This window comes from Corylus avellana, chromosome 8, assembly GCF_965113065.1.
Source record: "Corylus avellana chromosome 8, dhCorAvel1.hap1.2, whole genome shotgun sequence".
Taxonomy (NCBI): Eukaryota; Viridiplantae; Streptophyta; class Magnoliopsida; order Fagales; family Betulaceae; genus Corylus; species Corylus avellana.
In genome coordinates this window covers 4,523,986-4,548,938 of record NC_142497.1, presented here as the reverse complement: position 1 = coordinate 4,548,938, position 24,953 = coordinate 4,523,986, and the positions used below count along the sequence as shown (strand labels likewise).

At 33.3% G+C, this 24,953-nt stretch overlaps 2 protein-coding genes and 1 long non-coding RNA gene across 3 annotated transcripts; 2 read left to right on the top strand and 1 right to left on the bottom strand.

Annotated features, from left to right (window-relative positions):
- The first annotated feature begins 1,845 nt into the window (after positions 1–1,845).
- Positions 1,846–2,858, top strand: LOC132163997 (uncharacterized). The gene is made up of 2 exons (XM_059574400.2): positions 1,846–2,052; positions 2,219–2,858. The coding sequence occupies exons 1-2, from the start codon at positions 1,923–1,925 to the stop codon at positions 2,614–2,616; spliced, it is 528 nt and encodes a 175-aa protein (XP_059430383.2). The 5' UTR covers positions 1,846–1,922; the 3' UTR covers positions 2,617–2,858.
- Positions 2,859–12,704: 9,846 nt separating this feature from the next.
- On the bottom strand, positions 12,705–21,458 carry LOC132163880 (uncharacterized). Its single transcript, XR_009438334.2, has 5 exons — positions 20,899–21,458; positions 17,132–17,267; positions 16,898–16,987; positions 16,665–16,809; positions 12,705–13,116 (listed from the first exon to the last, which is right to left on the bottom strand). It is a non-coding gene; the product is annotated as an uncharacterized LOC132163880 (long non-coding RNA).
- On the top strand, positions 15,864–17,227 carry NAC090 (NAC domain containing protein 90). The gene is made up of 3 exons (XM_059574257.2): positions 15,864–16,086; positions 16,179–16,471; positions 16,671–17,227. Exons 1-3 carry the CDS (start codon positions 15,933–15,935, stop codon positions 16,959–16,961), a joined length of 738 nt encoding a protein of 245 aa, XP_059430240.2. The 5' UTR covers positions 15,864–15,932; the 3' UTR covers positions 16,962–17,227.
- Positions 21,459–24,953: the final 3,495 nt, after the last annotated feature.

Below are 24,953 nucleotides of genomic sequence, written 5' to 3'. Positions count from 1 at the left end.
TTTTTTAATTTTGCCTCCCACCCAAAACTCCAAATGCTAGTTCCCTTCTCTGTATCATATATATATATATATATATATATATATATATATATATATATACTGTCATCTAACTTTTGTATCATATACCCTTCTCTGTTTAATTAAGTGTTAAGCTTGGCTAATCGGTGCACTGTGATTAACAAAATCATGGACTCTTGGCCCTTCTGAAAGAATATACGCGTCCTTTATTATTTTAGTGTTTTTAATAATTATATGATTTTGTCATCCTTAGTGTAGGTGATTCTGTTCTTCATGGATTCATGGGCCTGTTGTCTGCTTGCGAGCCTTCTGTTAATTAATTAATTAATTAATTAGGATGATATAGTTTTTAATTATATAATTGTAACAATCACATTGTATATATATATATATATATATATATATATATATATATATATATATATATAAGTTATCTTAATTTAAATATTACAATGTATTTAAGTAGGAGGACAACTCAACGCTACCTATCATCAAATTCAAGAAAGGGGGCACAACACTAAAAACCCCAACAGATTTTATTATAAATCTTTAAAAAAATGATATGAATTTTATAAAGAATCCACTTGCATGCTTTGAAATTGCACTTCCTTTTATATTTGAATGCCAAGTTTATTCAATCATATGTCATGGTTTAAGAATTTTATGTATTACAATTACCTCATTTTTATGTGTTATGCATGAGTGCGATTATAAATGAAAGGAGCTCACAAGGTTTCATGGTATAGTACACAATTACAAATGAGCTTGTAAAATTATATGAAATGTTACATATGCATTCATGATAATAAATGTTTAACCCCGAAACACTAAAGGAACGGTCAGTACCGGATCGCATGGGTAGCATGGCAAGCACACCGAATGACGGTTATGAAAAGGTGTGTACCATCGGTCAGGTGGCCTTCACATAGGGAAGTTCCCAACCAGCTGGTAGCTCTCCCTTGTGACGACAAGATGAGCCGATGGGTTCTTCAGGGCAAGCCAAAGTACGCTGCACATGGTAAAATTGCGGTTATGGGTCAAAGGCTAAAACAATTATTTTGAAAGAAAAATAAAAGGAAGGGGCTATACTTTGCATAACTTACTCACTTCTCGCATTTCAATTATTTATTATAGTGCATGATTAAGATCGTGATATAAAAATCTGCATAACATGTTTTATAGCATTTTGGTGTTGTGGCTACTTACTGAGTTATCAAACTCAGCCTTTTGTTTATGTAGATTGTATGGTTTTGATATTTTTTGTTTACCTAACCAATTTTGTGTATAGGAGGACTCTGACACGTGGGAAAGTTATAACCTCCCTATAGTAGTCACTTTTAATTTATATATACTTCCTTGACGGGCTTGTATTTTTTTGTGTAGATTCCCAGGTTTATATGTATTAAAGATAATAGATTATTTATATTAACACTTTAATTATATTAGTTGTCTCTCTCATTTTTCCTTGAAATGTCTGTGCATATTTAATAGTAATATAAAATATTTCCTTAGTCGTTGCAAATTCATTAGTTCCTTTTTACTTTAACCGGGAGCGTGACAATAACAGTACACTAAATAAAGTTTTAGTATAAGCTTAAGAAAAAGAAGAGGAAATGAATTTCATAGCAGCTAGCCTAGTAGGTGGCCGGCCACAAATTAAGTTTGCCAAGCTATGATCAGATAGATGGTAAATTTGTACTACTCTAATTGATACTTGGGAAGTGAAATAAATGCACGCCATGAGAATTCCAACCACTAAAATCAGCCTTGCGGGCCCTTCATTTATCATGGCCATGTTCAGAATCCTTATATTATTGTGCTCTGCTTCACATTGCCATTGCCATCCTATCTTCAAAGCACTTCACCTTCATCGATCCATCTCTCAGCTCTCACTCTTTGCTTCCATGGCGTTCCCTAAGTTGATCACAGCTCTTCTCCTTGTATTGGCTTTTGCCAGATTTGAGCCTTCAACCTGCCAAGTTGTCAAGGCCAAGGTCTCTTGCCTCGACTGCAAACACAATGATGCCTTCTCTGGTTTTTCCTAATCTCTTAATTTCCTCCCCATTATCTACATGCATGCATAAAGTCCTAAACAAAACTAGTTTTTTTCTTTTTTGTTGCCATCTTGTTAGCATTTTAATTCGAGCTTTATCGGACCCGTGTGGAGGAAACGCAAGTTGATGTTCATGTTTTGTTGCAGGCATTAAGGTTGGAGTGAAGTGTGATGGGGTGAAAAAGTTGGCTGTGGCAGACACAGAATATGATGGATCCTTTGAAGTGGAGCTTCCATCAAAAACATCTCCACTGAATTGCCATGCCAAGCTTCTTGGGGGTCCAATCCAGCTCTATGCCACAAGGAAAAATGTGATAACAAAAATTATAAAGAGTAGTAGTGATGATCATGAGGAGACAAACTCCTTCACCATCTCCACTCCCCTAAGCTATTCAACATCTTGCCCGACAGCAGATCATGCGAAATGCAGGGCCGTGAACAAGTTTGGTTCTTCCAAGACTGTCGACCTGCCTCTACCAAGGGAGTGGGGCTTAGCACCATCAAGCTATTATGTTCCTTTTGTTCCCATCATCGGCATACCTTGATTATCTATCTCCACTCTCTTGGTAGCAATATATATATATATACTCTGTTAGGAGAAAGGCTATATATACAATAACCTATAGTGCATCTTATATCTTTCTTCTTCTTCTTCTTCTTCTTCTTCTATTTGTCGTTCTTTTTCCTTTTAATTTAAGAAGTTGGTTTGTGCTAATGTAAGTTATTTTCAGTCCTTGTAAGAAGTTGGCTTGTGATAATGTAACGTATTATATGCTATATTTCTCTCTCTCTCTCTCTCTCCCTCTCATAAAGTATTAATGCCTGTGTCTAGGGTTGCCCAACCCCTTAAATAAGGTTCTCTTATGTTTTTCTAAACTTTGGGCGTATTATTAATGCATGCAACATAGTATTGATCGTTTGAATTAGACAGCTTTCTTAAAATTTTATTACCTCCTTCGTCACATCATCCAACATGACATGATTGGGACGGTGTGTGGACTGTTCAATTTTATTTTATTCGTTAATTTCAAATTCTATGTGCTTTCTAAGTCCAATCTTTTGATCTATGTCCTAATTTGAGTATCCTTGTACAAATAGAGAAGTTAATGTGAGTAGGCCCTGCCGTTAAATGCACATCCCCTATGAATGAGCAAAAATCTTGAGGAGGAGAAGGAGATGGAGACCCACCGGTCCAATCCAACAGTTTGAACGGAAAATGAACCGGAAAATGACCATTGTTGCCATAGACAGTGCATGCCAGCTATTTTCATGACAGGTCATTTACAAAGCAAAGGAGACACTACCAAGCTGACGTCAACCAGTGGGGGCCAACAGGAAATCTCCAACGCTTAAGTCAATAAAGTCTTTTTGGGAGAGGAAACTGAACAAATAGCTTAGAGAGAGAGTAGTTTATCCGTACTTGAGGAGTGTACCCCTTTTTAATGAATGGGGGCCGGAGACTCCTTATTCAACATGCATGGTATCATGTATCAATGGTGCATAATTTGTCTTCTTCTTTCATATAGAAGTTGCTTGAGTAAGGCTTAGGCTGATTATTTATTGTATCATCACCAAAATGTATTACTACATATAATCAAAATATCACTACTTAGTTAATTAAAGACTTCCTCCTCCTCCTCCCATTTGTAGGAACAGGATTTTTTCCGGTCCATGTTAGATTGAAGAATATTTAGTTAATGGTCAGGATCTCATCCTAAGGCTATAAATGAGATACATGTTTATTAACAAAATAATAATAATAATATATAAGAAAATAATAAAAAAATTAAAAAACTAAGGGGTGGCCAGCCACCCCAGTTGGCTGAAGCCACCCCATACCGCCGTTTTGGGGTGGCCGGACCACCCAAGGGCCAAATCAAAAATAAATAAAAAAAAATTGATTTGCTGGGGGTTGGCCGGCTTAGTTTTTTTAAATTTATTATTATTATTTTTAATTATTTTAAAAATATATATTTTATTTTTTTTATTTTTTTATTAAAGGGACATGTGTTTTATTTATGGCATTATGATCTCTTTAAAAAAATTCTGACCATTAACTAGATATTTTTCAATTCAAAATGGACCGGAGAAAGATTCTAATCCCACTTGTACCCATTTTTGAGGGAACATATTTACGTATATGCTATTCTCGTTGCCAGGTGACCTTCACTAGTGGGGTGGAATTTAATGTCTCAACCTGAACCAACTGTCGTTCTTATCGCCAACAAGATGGAAACTTAATTCAAGCTCCCCACACCACCCACCCCACCCTACTCTCTTTTCTTTTCTCTCTTGCTTTAATGTCTATTTGTTTTCTACCTTTACCTGCCTGCCATCACCTTTTGCTTTACAAAAGCATTATCTTCCAAACAAATAAATTAAATTACAAAATAATTACATTAATTCACCTCATTAATGAATTTTGAATTCACTACGCACATAGAAATAAATTGAATTTGAAATCATGAATTCAATGGCTAACCTAACTGCATAAATTGGAGCTCTATGGCCCCAACCAGACAAGGATCCTGTTCCATAACCAACATACTTACTTACGTTTATCATCCTAATTAAAGATGTCTTTAAAAACATCATGTGTTCCTTTTATATTTTAAATGAACTGGATAATATTCAGTTAGTTATAGTGGAAGGGTATTTTTGTCTTTTCACTTTTTGAAATAACAACAATATTCTTCACTATAACTAGATATTATTCAGTTCATTTGAAATGAAGAGCATCCTAATTCATGTGGGTTCCTTGAGCATGAGAAAAGACACTTTTTTTTTTTTTTTTTATTACTATTAATGTTATTAAAAAAGTATATGAGAAACACATGATATTAAAAAAAAAAAAACAAATGCAATTCTCACATGTTAACTGTTAAAGGACACTCCACTTTTAAAAACTAGGTTTGAAAAATTTTCCGATAACTTAATTTGAAGAAAATTTCTGCAATTTAAATTTAAAGATTAATTTGTATGAAAAAGGCAAGTGCATCTTAATTACCCGAGCCTAATTTCGTTTATTAATGCTTTTTAGATATATGGAGTATTCTTTGTTCGAAAATATATTTTAATACGACATAAAATTGAAAGTAATCTCGAGTATTTTGTGTTGTAGATTATTATTTATTAATTAATATTTTTATTAAAAAAAATATTAAAAGAGTGAAGGAAATTTTACCAAACAAAGTCATTAATTATTTTTTTTAATGGAAGCAATCAATGGTCCTGATTGTGTAGAGGTATTTACCAAAAATGCAAAATAGAAAGAGATGTACGTACGAAGGAGCATTTGTTTGATGAATTGGAATACGAAGCAGAGTCTGAACCGAATTAAAATAGAGAGCAGAAGACGAAGAAAAGAAGTTGGCGCATTTAGTGAAGAAGAAGAAGAAGAAGTTAGAAGTTGGCGCATTCACGAGGAACAAGAAGCTTGCCTTAACTGTAAGTAGACAACTGACAGTGTGACAGCATCCGACAATGACGTAAATTAGTTATTAATTGGTTTATATTTAATTGAAGAAAGTTTTTAAGAAATTTCATTTAACCTACTCTATAAAAGTGATATGTATTATTTAACATGTGAAATATACATATTTTTTTAATAGAGACAAAGTTGTAATAAATTTTATTAAAAATTATGTTAATAAAAAAATGGACACATATCGCTTTTATAGATTAGGTTAAAGGAAATTCCTCCAACCCAGTTTAAAAAAAAAACGTTATCCTATTTAGGGTTCATTTGGGATTGCGGTTTCAATAAGTGTGTTTTTAAAAATAGTGTTTTTGAAATCGCTACTTTTTAAAATTATAAAAGCATTTAGTAAAACATGTTAAAAAGTATATTTTTATTAAATATTTGTTATGTGAATTCATGATTTTGGTTTAAATTCGCACTTTTTCAAATAAGTATCCACTAGCCTGCTTATTGAAATAACGAATTTTTTTTTTCCTATTTTAAATTAAGTACTTTTGAAATCGCAATGCCAAACTCCTTACATTTTGCGATATCTTTTAAAAATGCAGATTATTCTTATGAAATCGCAATTCTAAACACACCCTTAATTTATATATTACGACATAAATTAGTTATAAATTGATTTGTATTTAACTCATATAATTTTCCTTTTTTTAACATGTGAGCAATGCCAATTTTTTTAGTAGCATGTATTTTTCACATGAATTTTTAATAACATTCACATGCTTTAGAGACGATACCCAAAAAGTATTTATCAGGTTTAGCTTTTAAATTTTAAGTAGCATTCACATGATATTGGATAATGATAGAAATAGATATTAAAAACGCTCACACTTTCATATTTTTAAGGGTTTATTTATAGTGAAAATTATTATTAAATTTTGGAATAAATTAGTATAGAAAAATGGGAGTTCATTCATTTTAAAATAATAATATTATTCTTTTTATTATTATGAAATAGTGATGACATAACAGTTGGGAGCAGGTAGAAAAAATATACCACAAAAAAAAAATCTTTAATGATTTCCTCTCATCTCTGTGTCTTTCTCTTTCTAAATCTTTCTGCTGTAAACCTGCCTGCAATCAATGTCACTGTACACTACTCAGTCTAACTGAGTTCACTTGTGAAGCGTGGCTTGATCCCATTTGTGGATCCAACACAATAATAAAACGCTTTAAGTTGTTGATTCTACCCTCCATCTCCCCACCATCTCTTCCCCTTGTCATCTTGATTTTTTCAAAATAAAAAAAAATAAAAAATAAAAAGCAGAGAGAGAAGAGATGGTGGGTAGAATGAAGAAAAGCATATCTCTATACCATATTATCTTTACGGACAAAAATTTATTTTATTTCAAATTAATTTAAAGAAAATATCTTTCGACCCTTTTAAAATAGTGTCAAGTATTTATAAAATTATAAATATTTAAAAGGCACACTAAATTTTTAATGTCATTAATAACAATTTATTAATTTAGACTAAATTTAATGTGCATTTTAAATATTTATAGACACTTGACAATATTTTAAATGAGTTGGAGGTTATTTCCTCTAGACTAATTTAGAGGGAACAGGATCCTCTCCAGTCTATTATGGATTGGAGAATATCCACTTTATGGCTAAGATTTCATTTCAAAACTCCTATAGTTACAAATGAGATACATATCTCACTAATAAAAATAATAATAAAATATTATTTTAAATTTTTTTAAAAAAAATTAAGAAAAAAAAAAAAGGAAAAGAAAAGAAGGGAGTGGCTGGTTGCTATACGGGGTGGCTTGAGCCACCCACCCCCAATGGCTGGCCAAGGGGTGGCCGAACCACTACCATGACCACCCCCATCTTGTAAAAAAGGGGTGTCGAGGGCCAAGTTAATAAAAAAAAAAAAAAAAAAGAGGTTGGCCCTTGGGGGTGGCTGAAGCCACCCCTTACCCCAAGGGGGTGGCCGAGCCACACCCCCTTTTTGCAATATAGGGTGCCCGACCACTCTCATAGGCGAACCACCCGTTGGCTGGCCATCGGGGGTAGCTTGAGCCACCCCTACCCAAAATGGGGGTGGCCAGCCACCCCCCCCCCCCCCACCCCTTTTTTTTTTTTTTTTCTTTCTTAGATTTTTATTAATTTTAAAAAATATTTTATTATTATTTTTATTAGTGGTATATGTGTCCATTTGTGGCCATAGAATTTCTAAAATGAAATCCTAGCCATGAACTGGATATTCTCCAGTCCATAAAGGAATAGAGAGGATCCTGTTCCAGTTTAGAGGTATAAACATTTAAAGACACATTAAATTCTTAACGTCATTAATAGCAATTTATTAACTTAGACTAAATTTAGTGTGCCTTTTAAATATTTATCGGAGTAATGCTAGGTACCATCTTTTTATTTTCCTAAAATCCTCTTAAAGCTAATATAGCTTTCAAAATCACCATTGGATCAAAATTCAAGTATGATTCATCTAAAATTTAATGTTAATTTTAAAAGCCACATCAGCTTTATGATGATTTTAGAAAAACTATTATTTGAATAGTATACTCTTTTGAAAGCATAGTTAGTTGGTAGGCCATCTTATAATTTGCCTAAGATCTTCTCAAATCTAGTTTAATGTGGAGGATTGGTGATGGAATTAATTAAGGGTAAAATTGTTCAAAAAAATATAAAATGATAATTTTGCCCTTATATGAATAAGGATTGGTTCCTCTCCGGTCAATATGAACTGAAGAGGATCCCAGTCCATTTAACTCCTGTCAATTTTGGCAATTAATGGGAAAACCCATATGAGAGTTATTTGTCCGAATAGATAGTCGAACTGTCCAAATGTTTAAACAAGTGAGTTTTATATAAGCTCTCAACTCTCTCTCACATTAATTATCCAAATTTTTAACAATTCCATACAACCAATGGTCCCAAGTTTCGAGAGGATGAAAGGGATCTAATAGAAGTACAATGGGAAAGCCTCTAGGGCAGTGATTGGGCCTAAAGCCCAACGTAATTGGATGGGCTATAGTGCCCAAGGCAAAGAGAGTTAGCTCAAAGGCAGAGACGTAGAGAGACAAGACAACAAACTCAAGGGGCTCAAGATGAGAATGGGCCAGGGCTCATGGCAGCAAAGGTGGACTTTAAGGCATTGGATTTTGGCTCAAGATGAGTAATGCTTTCAAGAAACAGACAGTACGATGTGATGAAAATACGACCGTGGGATGCTAATACCACACTATGCCCGTAAGGAATGTAAACCTTGTGATAATCATCATATTTTGATATTTTATTACATCATTTTTATTTTTTATTTTATTTTTTTTCTAATTGATAAGGGAAAAAAGTTACAAGGGTTGATCTTTTTCACTCTTAATCTAAATGAAAGATCCTGTGAAAATACTTATATTGATTACATCATTTGATAAGGAAAGAATACACTATCACTTATTATATATATATATAGGGAGCGGCTCCCCTCCAATTAGGGAGCCTCCATATCCTCTCATCTAAATGGGAGGAAGCCACTGATGAGTACTGGTATATCAACCCAATGAGATAAAAATGTGGTATTTAGAATTAATCTTTCATAGAATCATTTTAGAGTAATGGGAGTATCTTGATGTACGGAAGAAGAGAAAAGGTAAGGGAGCCTTAGTTGAAATTGTGTCAAATTAGTAGTAAAGTGTGATATATAATAATACTCTTTTAAATCTCACTTTCATCTTATAAGTTGATGTAACAGTACTCATTAAAAACCCTTATTAAAAGATTGAAGGAACGATAAACACTACTGCATTAGTCCAATAAAATAAAAGTAGGATAAAAGTGTTATATTTAACATCTAGTGTGAACTCTAAAGCTAATTATCATCTTTGATTACGCGGACCCCCCCCCCCCCCCAAAAAAAAAAGATTTTTAGAACTTCCTCGAAACCGCTATAAGTTTACTATTACTCTCTTTTAATTCAGTTTTTGTCCCCCAAATAACTTTTTCACGTCTTAAAGGACAGATTGAAGTTTCCTTTAAGTCGAATCCTTTCTCATGATCTTTTTTCACACTTCACACGTTTGCTCAGACCACACGTGGTCCTCCACAATCTACAGCAAAACTAGGTTGCAATGGAGTTCATAAGGTCGTCGCGGTCACTTAGGGTTATATATATAATTATATTCATTTGGCAAGTTACGTCCAACTTACTTGGAAGCTTATGTGTGTGTATATATATATATATATTAATTTTGGAGGTCAACCTGATCAGCCCATTGCATGGGATGGAAAAACACTCCACCGCCACCTCAGTGAAGGCTTAACAATTTAAACTTTATTCCCACTTCCAACCACTGTCATCAACATGACGTGTATAGCTAGCTAGATGCCCATATAAATATGCAGTTCCAAGAATACAAAACAAAAAAAATATTATCGTTTTGTTTTACAACGTTTTCATTTTATTTTATATTTTTGTAAGCTTTTTTTCCTTATAATATAAAAATAAAATCATTAACAAACAATTTTAAACTCAAAATATTTAATATTATCTTTACTTTTATATCACACGAGAATATTTTAAATAAAAAGATACTCCAAAAAAAATTTATCTAACAAATTTTAATGGTATGTTTGTTAATATGTTTTGAGGGTTGTATTTTGTTTTGATTTTTTTGATTTTTTTTTTTAAATGGCTTTTATGAGTGTCTTGTAATTTTGATTGCTTGATTATGTTTATGTTTTTGTTTCGAGAACAGAAAATAACAATTTTAACAAATATAGATCTTATCAAGTTAAGGTGCATTTGTGATTGCGATTTCACAAGAATAATCCTCATTTTTAAAATATATCACAAAATGTAAAGTGTTTGACATTGTAATTTAAAAAACACTTTATTTAAAATAGGAAAAAATAGTTATTTCTATAAGCAGTTTGGGGGTGTTTATTTGAAAAATAGCGAATTTAAACCAAAATCACGATTTCGAATAACAAATATTTGATAAAAAAAAATATAAAAAATAAAAAACTTTTTAACATATTTTACCAAACGCTTTTACGATTTTAAAAAGTAGCAATTGAAACCGCAATCTCAAACGGATCTTTAAAAACATTAACAAATAACCCAAAACACAAAATCCACCTTCAAAATACAAAAACCAATTTCACATTACATTTATAAAAAGGAAAATTATATTTTATCCCTCCCCCCCAAAAAAAGTTTGGGGGGATTTGCAAGTTAACCTCCAAAGTTTCAACTTTGGCAATTCACCCTTCCAAAGCTTCAAATTTTTGTAATTTGATCAATTGTATCAAAAACTTTTAATATTGCCCATAATTTTTTATTTTTTATAAAAAAATTTATAAAAAAAAAAATCTGGTGGGCCATTTGGCCATCTGGCTATTTTTGCACTCCCAAATTTGCTTCTTTTTTTTATATAAAAAATAAAAATTATGAGCAATATAGAAATTTTGGGATAATATTGGTCGAATTGTAAAAATTTGAAACTTTGGAGAGCGAATTACCAAAATTAAAACTTTAAAATTTAAATTACAAATCACCCCGGAATAAAATGTAATTTTCCAACACATGCAAAACACACGAACAACGTACCGTAACAACTGTGAGCCAAAAAGTTAAAAGGTTCCAATTTCTATGCATAAAAAAAAAAAAAAAAATGGTTGGTGTAGAAAAGGAGTACCCCACAGCGCCACATATAACTAAGAAAGAAAAGACACCTCTTAACGACGCGGATACGAAGCGGTAAACAAAGAGAATTGTGGCACTAAATTCCGCGTGTACGGATAGGCTTTTTGACAGCAACAAGATTTCGACTAAATTGAGAAAAAGATTTGTTTGTTTGTCTCCACTCCCCATCATGACTGGGTCGTGAGGGCGATGGGAGGGACAAAACGTTTTCCCGGTGCCCATTTTTCTGACACCGATTCCTATATATTAATTTTCTATATAATACCAGTTTTCGAACTGATTTAATATTAATAAAATATGTGCAAATCTCATTTCAAGTCACTTTCATCTGCTTGTCAAAATCTTCTATCTTTTCTATGTGTTGGTGTTTGCTTCAGTGTAGCAACTTCTAGTAGGGAGTATGGACTTCTTCAAACTAGTTTGTCCCAAAGAAGAAATCGAATAACGACTTCTTCAAACTTCTAATAACATTTAGCATCGACAAAGACAGGAGTGATAATAATAACAATAATAATAATAATAATAGGAAAAATAATACTACATATTATACTCTCCTATATTCCTGGGCTCATCAGTCCTTGTTAAAAAAAATAAATTAATCAAAAGTTGATGAATACTAACAGATCAATATATGTTAGTTTAATTCATTTCAGCTGGACGCCAGATATTATAACTCTTCAAAGTGCTTATCATGTTTTTTATTTCCTTTTTTTTTATTTATTTTTTTTTCTTAGTTTGTTTGAAACTCTTTCGGCCATACGAAATGAAGGTGCTACTTGTCTAAATAGGAGACATTTCATGGTCAAAGAGCTTCCTGCCTCTAGACTTCTCATTGAATAATCAACATGCGTTAGAGGAAAAAAAAAAAAAATGTATAAAATGTATATGTATCTAGAAGAAGGAATAGACTTTTTTAGTGACCTTTAGAAAATTCTCAAAGTTATTGAGCATGTACTATGATAAGAATTCGATTTTCAAAATGAGAATTCTCAATCCTATTAGCATTAATCGCCTTAAGTCCTACCGATGCCGTAATAGAATTGGGTCAAGCTATAACTTAATCGAACTTAAGAGAGCGCATTCAGTTCCAACTATTATCTATGCCCCTCTTGTGCAACTTCTAACGGGCACGCGCTATCATGGTCACACTCAAGTAAAATAGGCCTTCCTTGCCTGTCTTTTTGAATTGAAAAAAAAAAAAAAAAATGATGACATAAGATCCTCAACATTTCATGGTCCATATTATGTTTTATAACATCTAACATTGTTTATGTTGCCTACATTTAATTGTGTTTGTGTTATTTAAGACATTTCAAAAAAGTTCTGAAGTTCTCATAGGATATTTAGCTAGTATTTAGACATCGTGGCTGTTGGACGAGTTCAAATAAATCAACATGATAAACAAATTTACAAGAAAAAAGTATGTTTGAAGTACTATAATTTTTACTACAACTCCTTATAAATTCACATGACAATTCACATTGTATGAAAATGAGAGCTACATGAACTGTTACATGGCGGCTTTTATTTTAATAGCTAACGTATCAAGTGCCACATAAACTGTCATATTAATTTGATTCTAAGTGTGATAAGTGTCAAGTAAATTACTACATCAATATGTAAGATAATTGTAGTATAAGCTATTGTACCCATAGCAATACTCAATTTGTAAAGATGATATGTTAGCTAGGTCCTTACATAATCAAGGAGATTTTGTTTTTTTTTTAAAAAAAAAAAATAAAGATCTTATTTTACATATTCTACGATAATGGCTTTGAATTCCATAATACTCGTGTATTTGTGGAATTCACCTCAAGCTCCTCAACTGATGTCCATACTTGAAACTCCAGGTTTTGAATCTAAGCTTCCCAGCACCTTTGCTATACATTCAACCTACAAAAAAAAAAAAAAAAACCTACTAATCATTGGTATTTTTTTTGATAAATAATTTATTTATTTTAACAAAATTATGTACAAAATATAAGAATGCCTTTGAGGTTGAGCTTTCTAGCTTTCAATGGCTCAACCATTGAAGGCGTGTGCGGTGAGAATTAGAAAGAAAAAAATAATATTTTTTTTAGAAAAAAAAGGGCGTATGCGGTGGCAATGAACCCATCACCCATGCGGTAGCGGCGCTAAGTGCTTGAAAGTCCGACTCTTTTAGCGGACCACTCTACGGTTTTGCTTAGGGCTGGGTATCGGTCGGTTAAGACCGGTTAATGGACTTATCGGTCAGTTAACCGATAAGTTATCGGTTAACCAAATCTTAACCGATTACCGACCGATAAGAAGTCTTAACCGAAAATTATCGGTCAAATCGGTAATCGGTTAACCGGTCGGTTAATCGGTCGGTTAAACCGGTTTGGGCTTTTGTGGGCTTTTTTACTGATTGCTCATTGGGCCAAAAATTAATTTGAGAATTGCTAGATTGAGTTTTGTGGGCTTTTTATTAGGCTTTTTTTTTTTTTTTAGTTTATATTAATATAATAAACTCTTTCTCTTACTGGGAGCATCATCTGAGATTGCTCCATGAGCAGAAATGCAAAATTGTTTCTACTGTTCTAGCTTCTGGAAGCCCATTTCGTTCCAATGAACAAAATATGTCAACCAAAAAATCAAGCTTTATCTGATTCAAAATAGCAAAATTGAAATTCTTCATTGGAAGGAAATTCGACGTCGTTTTGGTTTTAACTTTTAATAATAAATATAAAATTTTAAAAAATTAAAAATTAAAATAACTTATCGGTCATATCGGTTAACCAAAAAATTTTAACCGACCGATAACTATCGGTTACGGTTAATATCGGTTCGGTTAAAGTCGGTAATCGGTCAGTAATCGGTAATCGGTTAATCTGCCCACCCCTAGTTTTGCTCATGCTGGTGACATATGGATATGGTGCCTATGCCGCAAATAGACAACCAAGGCTACCAAGCCAACTAATGCCATACCTTCACCGTCACGTTTCCAAGTCTATGCCCATTCATGAGAAAGAGACAAAGGCTACTCTTCCTACTTATTTATTAATAAGTACACCAATTGATGTTATAAGTTTTAAGTGATTTGATTTTAGCATTCCTCTAATAATAACCGTCACGTTTCCAAGTCTATGCCCATTCATGAGAAAGAGACAAAGGCTACTCTTCCTACTTATTTATTAATAAGTACACCAATTGATGTTATAAGTTTTAAGTGATTTGATTTTAGCATTCCTCTATTATTATTATTATTATTATTATTATTATTATCATGCATGTCTACTGGCAAAAAGGATACCATATAATTTCCACATGGATGAAAAAAATATATATATATATGAAGGCCAAAAGCGGCTAGTTCTATATAAATTTAATCTGAAGATTAAAATGTCACAGTACATTGGGCCATGTCTCTACTCTACATGTCTGTTTGGTGTGGCGTTTGAAGAGCCTAAAAATACGTTTAACATTTAAAAAGTTCGTTTGAAAAAAAAAATTACCCGTTTAGTAAAAAAATTAAAAGTACTTTTAAGGGTTTAAAAAGCTTAAAAATGGCAAAAAACACACTTTTGGCAAAAGTTTAAAAATGAAATTTTTACCCAAAAATATTTTTTTGACTTAAAAACTCTATTTCTCAAATATAATCTCAAATAGGCTCTACACCTACTTCAAAATGCGATCATTTAACGCTTTTAGAATGGTCCATCGCACAGCAATAAATGAATAGAGTGACCAATAACAATCAGGTATTGTTTGACTTAGGTATTGTTTTTATTGTTTTTTAAATTGTCTAAATTTAATTTAATTTGTTTTTATGAAAATTTTAAAATTAAGTGTGTAAACCGTTGAAAAAATTATATAAAATCCCCTATAATATTTTTTTCCTACACCTAAGCTAAATCTGTCAACATCGATCAGGCAGAGTAGTTGAACCCGGATCAGGATCCCCTTCCATTATTGGGAGAATTGGAGAATCTCCAATTTTCAATACTAGCCATTCATTTTTATCTAACAGCCCATACGATGCCACGTGTCCCACTTAAATTAAATAATAAAATATTAATTAATTTTTTTTAAATAACTAAAATTAAAATAATTAAAAATTAAAATCAAATAAAAAAACTGAGTTGCCGGCCACCCCCTATGACTAGGGTGTGGCTTCGGCCACCCCATACCGGTGGTCTAGGGTGGCTAGCCACCTTAGTTTTTTTTTTTTTTTTAGAAAAAAAAATTAATTAATATTTTATTATTTAATTTAAGTGAGACACGTCGCATTGTATGGGTTCTTAAATAAAAATAGATTCTCCCAAAAATGGGAGGGGGGTCCTGATCCAGTTGAACCCCACAAGTCACAATACTCGGACACTCGATTCTGATTGGCTACCAGTGAGGTGCAGATAACAATGCCTGTACCGGCAAAACAGGGTAGAAAGAGAGGGGCAGGGGGCTGACTGGTTCAAAAGAGGATATTTAATTTGACACTTTCTAATTTCTATTAGCACCCAGCCACCAGGGGAGCATTGTTAGGACAAAAAGACATCAATTTTCTCACATAACCGCGTAAACGTCTCCACCCTATCACAAACTTCTTCTCTCATTCCACTGGACAAGTCTCCCTACCCCACCCCTTTTCTCTCTCTCTCTCTCTCTCTCTCTCTATAATATTTATATATATACCTCATGTCCATTATAGACAGCAGCAACAACAACAACAAAAATAGAAGGTACGAGAAATGGAGGATTCCCCACCAGGTTTTCGCTTCTACCCAACTGAAGAAGAGCTAGTTTCTTTCTACCTCCACAACAAGCTAGAAGGGAAGAGACCAGAAATCAAACGGGTCATCCCAGACCTCGACATTTACGACATAGAACCCTGGCACCTTCCAAGTACAAATCTCTTCAAGATTGGTTTCACTTCTTATTCAGTTTTGATTGATTGTTTTGAAAAATTGAACTTAAAATTTACTTGTGTGTTGCAGAGCTTTCAGGAGAGCGGTGTAAAGAGGACACTGAGCAATGGTTTTTCTTTGCGCCAAGACAGGAAAGGGAAGCTAGGGGAGGAAGACCCAGCAGAACTACTGTTTCTGGGTACTGGAAGGCAACAGGCTCTCCTGGCTATGTGTATTCATCGGATAACCGGGTGATTGGAGTGAAGAAAACCATGGTTTTCTATAAGGGGAAGGCTCCTACTGGAAGGAAAACCAAGTGGAAGATGAATGAATACAGAGCCATTGAAGAAGTAACCAGCCCATCTAGCACTGTTGTTCCCAAGGTTTGTCCTTAAAGTAACCAGCCCATTTAATTATTTAATTTATAGTCTAACACTCTTTGTCAGACCGAAAAATTTAAGCTAATATATAGGAAGTGAAGAATTTAATAATTTAATTTATAATATAATAAAAAGTAATTCTTGCGTTTTCTTTTAGAATTTCTAATTATCGTAACTTAATCCACTATTTATTTACCTGCAGTTGAGGCATGAATTCAGTTTGTGCAGAGTGTATGTGATATCAGGAACCTTCCGTGCATTTGATCGACGCCCAGAAATGTCAACAAGAAAAACACAACAAGAACATCCCAGTGACGGGGCTGGAACATCTTCTCAGAACGCTAAAATGGTGGAGAAAACAAGCTCATCTGAAACTTCTTACTCGGGAGGAGAACATGCTGATCTCCCAGAGACTTTAGGAAGCATTACCTGGGAGCTAAATGATGGTTTAGAACAACCTCTATGGGAATGGGAACAACTGAATTGGCTTTAAGTCAGGCCATGCGCAGACCTGCAGACCTGTTGACGAAGCAAGCAATAGAATAGCGCTTACTTTAGATGTACTAGATTCTTTATTTCTTTTTCTTATAGAAAGAAGGGTAATAGTGAATAGATCATGTAAATAAACATGATTCTTGTGGGACAACCGAAGCTAGGAATAACCTGCAGGATGTGAGGGAAGTTTTGGGCGTAGATTGCATGTTGACAACCTCCAACTTTAATAAAATTTGAAAATGGCATCACCTTTTCTCTCTCCCATTGAAATTGTGACCTGAACTTCCAAGCACGATTTGTGAGCCTGGAATAAGTAATAAGATGTCATATTTCAAGATCAAGTAAAAAGTACATACTAAAACTACAATGCAAAGAAATAGCAGAAGAAGGGAAAAACAAAAACACTTTATTTATTCCATGTATTAATATTCAAAGAAATAAGGAGCTAATCTATCTCCAACTTGTCCCAATGTAATTGCTGAATCCAAATGATACAGACGATGTAAATCTCTCTTGTTAAAATATATTTCAAACATCAAATCTAGTAACTAAACCATAAACCATTCCCCAAGGTATTATGCTTGAACCAAGTAACACGAATTCAAACTTCTTCCTCCTTCAGGAATAGAACCTTGATAGGAAAACCTGAAGATGCCTCCATCTCTGCTTACTTTTCTGATTTAAATAGAAAAATGGATGGCCAAAAACATAAAGAAAATTTCCAGATAGACACAAATTGGTTGGGTTATTATGGGTGGTGATGGTTTCAAATGATGTAAAAACAATATAGCCAAAAACATAAAAAGTTGCATGGGACTGGTCTAAAAATCAACCGAAGAAAAAAATGGATTTGTGTTGGAAATGCATGCAGAGAAGGAATTTTCTTATTAAAGGAGGTGATGGTTTTGAATGATGTATGTCCCAATGAAAATTTATAAATAGACTATTTAGATACAATCTGCAAAGAAATCTATGGCAAAACAGATAGAGAGTTCATTGAGGCCAAAGGTTGTCTAACTATCATAAAGCATTTTTTACCCCCAAATAATTTTAACAAACAGTAAGATCTTGGTGAAAGGATAGTGTTGAATAAATGAGAGCTTAGAAATTCTACATTTCATAGGCATGGGTCTTCTTTGTCATCCAAAAATTGTGGCCATTCAGTAAGGTACAGCAAAAAAGGAGGTAAATGGAATAAGAAGATCATTGCTGGTGTGTTAAGATCAAAAGAAATGCCAGCAGATGGCATAAGCAAAGTCCTCGAGACCAATAAACATGATACTTTACATTGGTACGTCAAAGATCAATTATCTGTGGTAATTGCTCACTGAAAAGGAAAAAACACAACGGCTTATACCTTTGTTGATGCAACTATTCTGTATTATATTGACCAGTGGCAACTATTGGATTAATTGTTATCTTTTTTGCAGTACATTGCATTAAGAACAGGATGACCCATCCTGTGCTAGTAATTAGGTATGAATTCATGTTGATATCCATTTGATATGGCAATTTCCTGTGGTTGATCCATTGTTGAGACTCTAATGTGTTTCAGGGGTATGCCCCATGGCTTGTCTCAATGTCAATCACTCCTAACAGGCACTAAAGCTCAAAAGATTAGTGTCCTCCCTAAAAGCATTGGCTTTTAACAAATCCAAATGCATGCCCAACAGTTAGCACTAAGCTTCTTTCCGCCTCAAACAATGACTGAAATGTTCAAAGTAGTCATGCACTATTTTTCCCAAACTATGAAGTCTTCATTGAATTTTCGACCCCATGAATCTTATTAACAAAGTCCAGAAATGGTATTACTAAGATGAACAAAGTATATACACAAATCACAGGTCAACTGTTGACGGTCAAAGGAGCATATAAAGACGTGGAGAGAGATCCTAGCATTAGCCACAAGGAAGAATAGTTCAGTAGTTCTTTAAGCTAGTAAACATTTTCACCTTTAGGTAAGTATACTGCTTCTGGCTTTGTCTTCGAAAACATTATTCATCAATTGCAAATTGTTTTCAACAACTTCTTGGTACTTTCTTCTTATAGTTACTTTTGGAAAAACATGCGCTGCTTTAATGACTCTATGCTGTTTTAATGCTAGCTTAATAATATGATATAGAGACATTCTTTAACTAACTGATCTATGCTGCATGTACTCGTTTCATGGTTGTAGTTATGTTATGAGTGCTTTGCTAGTTCTATAGGACTCAAATCGTTACTAATATGCTTACAATATCTAGTCTTAATTTTGTTATCTATTCTTCATCATCATTACACTACATGAATTATTTTTAACAGAAAAATTACAAGAAAGTTTACGTGCATCACTGAGGCTTATGCCTCACCTTGTAACATAATCAAATGCTCTTGATATCTTTCTCCATCTAATGTAAAACCACATTTTATAAACAACAAACTATCAACGGTTCTCTAGGCTGAGCCATAGCAGCTTCCAGCAACTGCCAAGAATAAAATTTCTTCTTGCATACAACCAATTGCTACTTGGGAAGTTGCACTTAGACATTGGATGCATACATGCTCTCTGTACCAGCAAAATTTTGATGCAGCAGAGCATCTCTATGTACTTCTGTTAGAGATCAACTCCAGCAAGTCATATGTTCACACAATATAGCATTTTGCTGGTGTATCATGCACGTCAGCACTCATTTGCATCGCACACCAAGCATTCCACTATAGTTCCACTAACACATTCAACATTGGGCTATTTTATCAGATTCTTCTGCAGGACCACCTACAGCTCCTAAAATAACTTAACGACTACAACTACTTGTGTGTAGTGAATTTTGCTATGGACAAACTTTTCCTCCAAACTGGATTGGAAAAATTTTCTCGAATCCATTCTATTAAATTGACATGTGTTCAAAATGCACGTGACCACATGCGTTTTGGACAAATTTCAGTTTAATAGACTAGGTTAGAAAAAATTCCTGAAAAGGGTTGTTTAATGACACTCTTTGGGTTTGCTTTTTGCTTTTTAGCAAAAAAGTAAAAGCATAAGCAAACCACTTAGAAACATAAAATACTCAAAACTACTTTCATGTTTATGTCATATCTAACACTTTTTCAACCAAAAAGCAAAAAGCATCATCTAAAATTTTTTATTAAACCAACCCTTTTTGTTGTTTTTTACCAGTTTTACTTTATTAGGAAATCCGTATGCACAAGAGTATTTTATTATATAACGAAATTTAATATAACCAAACCATGTTTATTATTGTTTGCCTTATTTGGGAAATCCATAGCTAGACTAGTACAGCGAAACTGAGAGCACACTGAGTGGTGAAAACCTTCTCAACTAAAGGATGAAACCTTTGGACGCTTCTATAAATGAAGGAAACAAAGAATCAAAAGAAGATTCAAGGAATCATTCAGCAAAGGCTCAACTAAATTAGTCTCTCAAAATTTCAATCATCAACAAATAAACAAACAAACAGAAAAGGAAAAATTCTCACTGTTTGTGATCAAAGTATTATGACTAAATGCATTTTCATTCCAATTGCCTTTTAATATAAAGAATCAATGAATGTAAGCTACTTGTGCTAGCAATAAAAATTCCAAGTACGCAGGAATTATTTTCAGCGCACACGTTTCTTGACATATTGAAAACAACATCCACGGCATATATCGCTTTCCCGAAACCGATCTTAATGGACCGCTTACCAACGAAATCCCTAAAATGTCAAAACTAGATGAAAATTAGCGTAAAGAATTACGAGATATCTGACCAAATCCCTATTCATGGTTCGATAAGTCCGTCTTTTCTCTTCCCTTCCTTTGGTTCCAAACCAAAATAGTAAAAAATTGAAAGGAATCAACATTGACTGAGGTAAGCTAGAAAATAGCGAGCCAATGCGTCGAGAAATGGAAGAAGTAGACAGATTAGACATGTACGTACAAGAGAAAAGACGTACCGTGGATCTTTTTGTCGCCATTTTTGCAACTTGGAGACTTGAAGTTTTGTATTAACTGAAATGGGGTGCAGGAGAGACAGAAAACGTTAATGGAGACGGGGAGACTGTACCTATCAACGACCGCCATGTGGCTCATTTGCCACTTCATTTAAAAATAAAAAATAAGTAAAAATTAAAAAATAATGGGAGAAAGTCAGGGAGATCTTTCCCTTGGGTGGAGCCCCGGCCGATTGTGGGTTGTGGGGATTCTAATTTCTACCTCAGGGGTGGGTGGTCGCGACTCGCGTTCACCTGCAAGGTGAAATTTCTCTCGTAGGTGGGTCACAGACTCACAGGTAGGATCTCGCAACCCACCCTTAGGGTGAGATACCCCATGGGCCACGACCCACCCACCCACGGTTGCACTGTAGGGTGGGATGATGGGATCCCACTCCCGTGAGTAAATGGGGAGATTCTCACGGCCGTGGTGGTGAGGTGGATCTCTCCCTCATACCTCTCCATTTCAAAAGAAAAGTTGAAATGGAGAGGAATCGATTGATTTTTATAGACAATTTTACTCCTCAAAATATCAATCTATTCCTCTCTATATCAAATGAAATGGAGAAAATCTGTTTGCATGGATACATAATAATCGTGGATAGGTCTTAGGGCCTATTTGTAAGTGTGATTTTAAAAATTGTGTTTTTAAAATCGTTATTTTAAAAAGTAATTTTTTTTTTATTAATTGAGTGTTTGGATAACATTAACATATCATTGTAGTTTCATGACCAAATTACCAATAAGGACATTTCTTTATAACAGTAAAATAACTAACATTATCTATAAGCCTCCATTTTTAACACCTATGCAAACAAAAGTACGACTTATAATTTGACATTAATTTTGAGTTTTCTACTTAGCAATTATATATTGCTATATTACTTGTTTCTATACGCTTTTTTGTTTTTGTATTTTTTTTTCCTTGAAACATATTCCAAACAGACATACAATAAAAAATAGAAGAACAATCCATCAAATTAAACTAATAATGTTTATCTAATTTAATTGTTACATAATTCACCAATTATTTAAATTAGTACTTGATAAATCACCAAAATAAACTTCGAGGACATTAAAAATTAGCCTAAAACATAAATAATAAAGAACTGTTTACAGCCCACAAACTGATCGGGCTATATTGCGATGGATTGCAGATCACTATGCATGCACGGTAATCTAAATAAAATTTTGAAAGAAAAAAAAATCACAACTTTACTCCATAGAAATGGTCGAAGAACATAAACAAATATATAAAAAGGCACAGTAATTATACAAACCACATAAAACAACACCAAACACCAAACAATGGAAAGTTTTACAAAAGCAAATGAGTTATATAGAGAAAAATAAAATATTAAGTTGAGATTCTTACCTAGTAGAAGGGGGGAGAGATGGACAACAGCGACGCACACTGCTACAGGGTGGAGAAAGGATGAATGAGCCAGAGAGGATGAAGAAAAAGAAGAGAAATTAATGGTTTTAATATATTTTAGATGAGTATTCTTGGTATTTTTTTTTTTCATTTCCGCCCAAAAAAAGGTAACTAAAGGTAGTATTGCGCCAATTATCTTTTTAATAGAAATCGTGATTTTGTTTTAAATTCGCAAATTTTCAAACCTCTAATCAATTTATGGAAATTGCAGATTTTTTTGTGATTTTAAAATTCGTGTTTTTAAAATGGCAATCCCAAACACCCTAAAATTGCAATTTAATTTAAAATTGCAAATTATTTTTAAAAAAACACACTCCCAAACGCACCCTTAATATGTAAGAGTCGTGGATAGGAAATTTAATCTAAAGAATAATTCGGCATGGTTATTAGAATACTCTCAAAACTAATCAAATGTGAGCATAGTGCAATTAAAATTATCCATACAAATAACATTTTGAAAATTAAAATTTATTATTTTTACATGATATTAAAAGTGTTTTCAAAATTGGACAACTCACAAATAACAATAGACAATTATTAACAAAGCAGCCGCACCCAACAAACTAGGGAGGATAATTTACGAGGAACAAAGAAGGTAGATGGTTCATCCACGATGGACCGAGCGATACCACTCTGACTCTCAAGCCAACTTTGAGCGGTAAGAGGAAAATTTAGTAGAGTAAAGCAATGTTTTGTTTCAAGGTAATGTTTTTATCGAAAAATAATTTGAGTGTTTGGCTTGTATGAAAAATGAGCGATGGGAAAAACGGTTGGCAACCTCTAGCGGTTGTTTGGCGATGGCTCGACGGAAGTTTGGCAAAATTCAGTTATTTGAGAAGGAGAAGTCCAAACTCAAAAAATATAAACTATTTTATGGATAAAGAACTTTTTTTTTTTTCTCACCAAACATCAAAAAATAAATAAAATATTTTTCATAAATAATTTCATATCAAAACAAATGAAGATTAAGAACATGGTCAATTAGGCGTATTTGATCCATTACTATCTTGCTCATTTTATAAGCTATGGTAGCTTGCCCTCCTAGGGTTTTAAGAATTCTCGTTAGGGAGAGTACGACATGAATTATGATCTTTTTCAGTTTATTTGAACTGGATAATATCCAGTTATTTATATTGGAGGAGTATTTATGTCTTATTAAATTGAGAAGACAAAAATACTCCTCCAATATAACTAACTGGATATTATCAAATTCAAATGAACTTATGAACAGACCATTAACTGAGCTAATGAGATCTTTAATTAGCTATTGGGGTGGTATTCTGGTGAAGATTCGTCTGGATCGGCCAGCAAACCTCCAAGCCTTTTAAGCTCCGGTTGTAGGTCGTTGCCTTTTAGGCCTTTCGGCCATAGGCTGTTGGCCCTCCTAGAGATTTTTGGCAGGTGGCCTTTTTTGCAAGTGTGGCAGTAGTCAAGTACTTTAAGATAGGAGTGCTCAAACGGTTATAACCGATGGTTATTGGCTATAACCGCAACCCCCTTGAGCGGTTATTAATTTTTAATAACCGCAACCACCTAGGCGGTTAGCGGCTATTTTATATCCGGCGGTTAGCGGTTATTCAATCCAATAACGAGCGGTTTTATAACCGCTTTTTTTATATGAGCTTTTGGGCTTATTTTATGAAATTTGACTATTTTATGGCCTATTTTAAGGGTTTAAGGCCAAAATGTTCTAAAAAATATGAAAAAAAACGTGTTTTTTGGGCAAGCCAATGTTTTTGAATAAGACTTAGCCCAAAACATTACATACCACATTATATATTTCACATACAGTCATAAATAGCCCAAATCCATTAATCCAAATACAATTGAAAAAATTAATATATTTTATTAATATAAAATATTTAATATATAAGAACGTGGTTAGTGGTTATAACTGCCTTACCCTTATAATCACCCGGTTAGTGATTTTTTATAACCGCCCACCAAAGCGGTTAACGGTTAGCGGTTAGTGGAACGGTTATAATCTCACCGTTTGAATCACTTTGACAGGTGGTTATTTACAATCGAGTAAATCTACAAGTCTCTCTTATATTACTTTTGTATTCTTTCAAGAATGATGTGACTCTTAAAATTATTATTAGATTTTGATCAAATAGTAATTTTAAAAGCCACCTCATTTTTTAAGTGATACAAAAGTAACATAATAAGGACTTATATATAATTATTCTGTCTATATTTTTTTCTTTATACACCATTGGAACTTTGGAAGGCAAGATGATTTTAACTTATGCTTATACTGAAAAAGAGATATACACTCTATTTTTTTGGATTATTCAACAAAATAGAAAAAGAAATGCTACACATTTTTTCATTTCTTTATATCTATTTTGATACTCTCTTAAGTAGCTTTTAAAGCCACAACTGAATTTATGATAGATCTTTATTGAGTTTTATTCCAATAAAGTTTTTAAAAGTACCTAAGAAAGTATATATAAAAAAAAAGGAGAATAACTTCAATCAAGTTTAGTGTAAACTAAGTATTTTGCACAATTTAATAGGAAGTAGACACCTCAACTTGAAACACCAAAAACTAATATAACATTTTCAACCAAATATCTTTTTC

Coding starts and splice junctions, on each gene's coding strand:
- LOC132163997 (XM_059574400.2), top strand. CDS start 1,923: ATGGCGTTCCCTAAGTTGATCACAGCTCTTCTCCTTGTATTGGCTTTT. Junction 2,053..2,218: donor ACACAATGATGCCTTCTCTG/GTTTTTCCTAAT, acceptor GTTTTGTTGCAG/GCATTAAGGTTGGAGTGAAG.
- NAC090 (XM_059574257.2), top strand. CDS start 15,933: ATGGAGGATTCCCCACCAGGTTTTCGCTTCTACCCAACTGAAGAAGAG. Junction 16,087..16,178: donor AGAACCCTGGCACCTTCCAA/GTACAAATCTCT, acceptor TGTGTGTTGCAG/AGCTTTCAGGAGAGCGGTGT. Junction 16,472..16,670: donor CTAGCACTGTTGTTCCCAAG/GTTTGTCCTTAA, acceptor ATTTACCTGCAG/TTGAGGCATGAATTCAGTTT.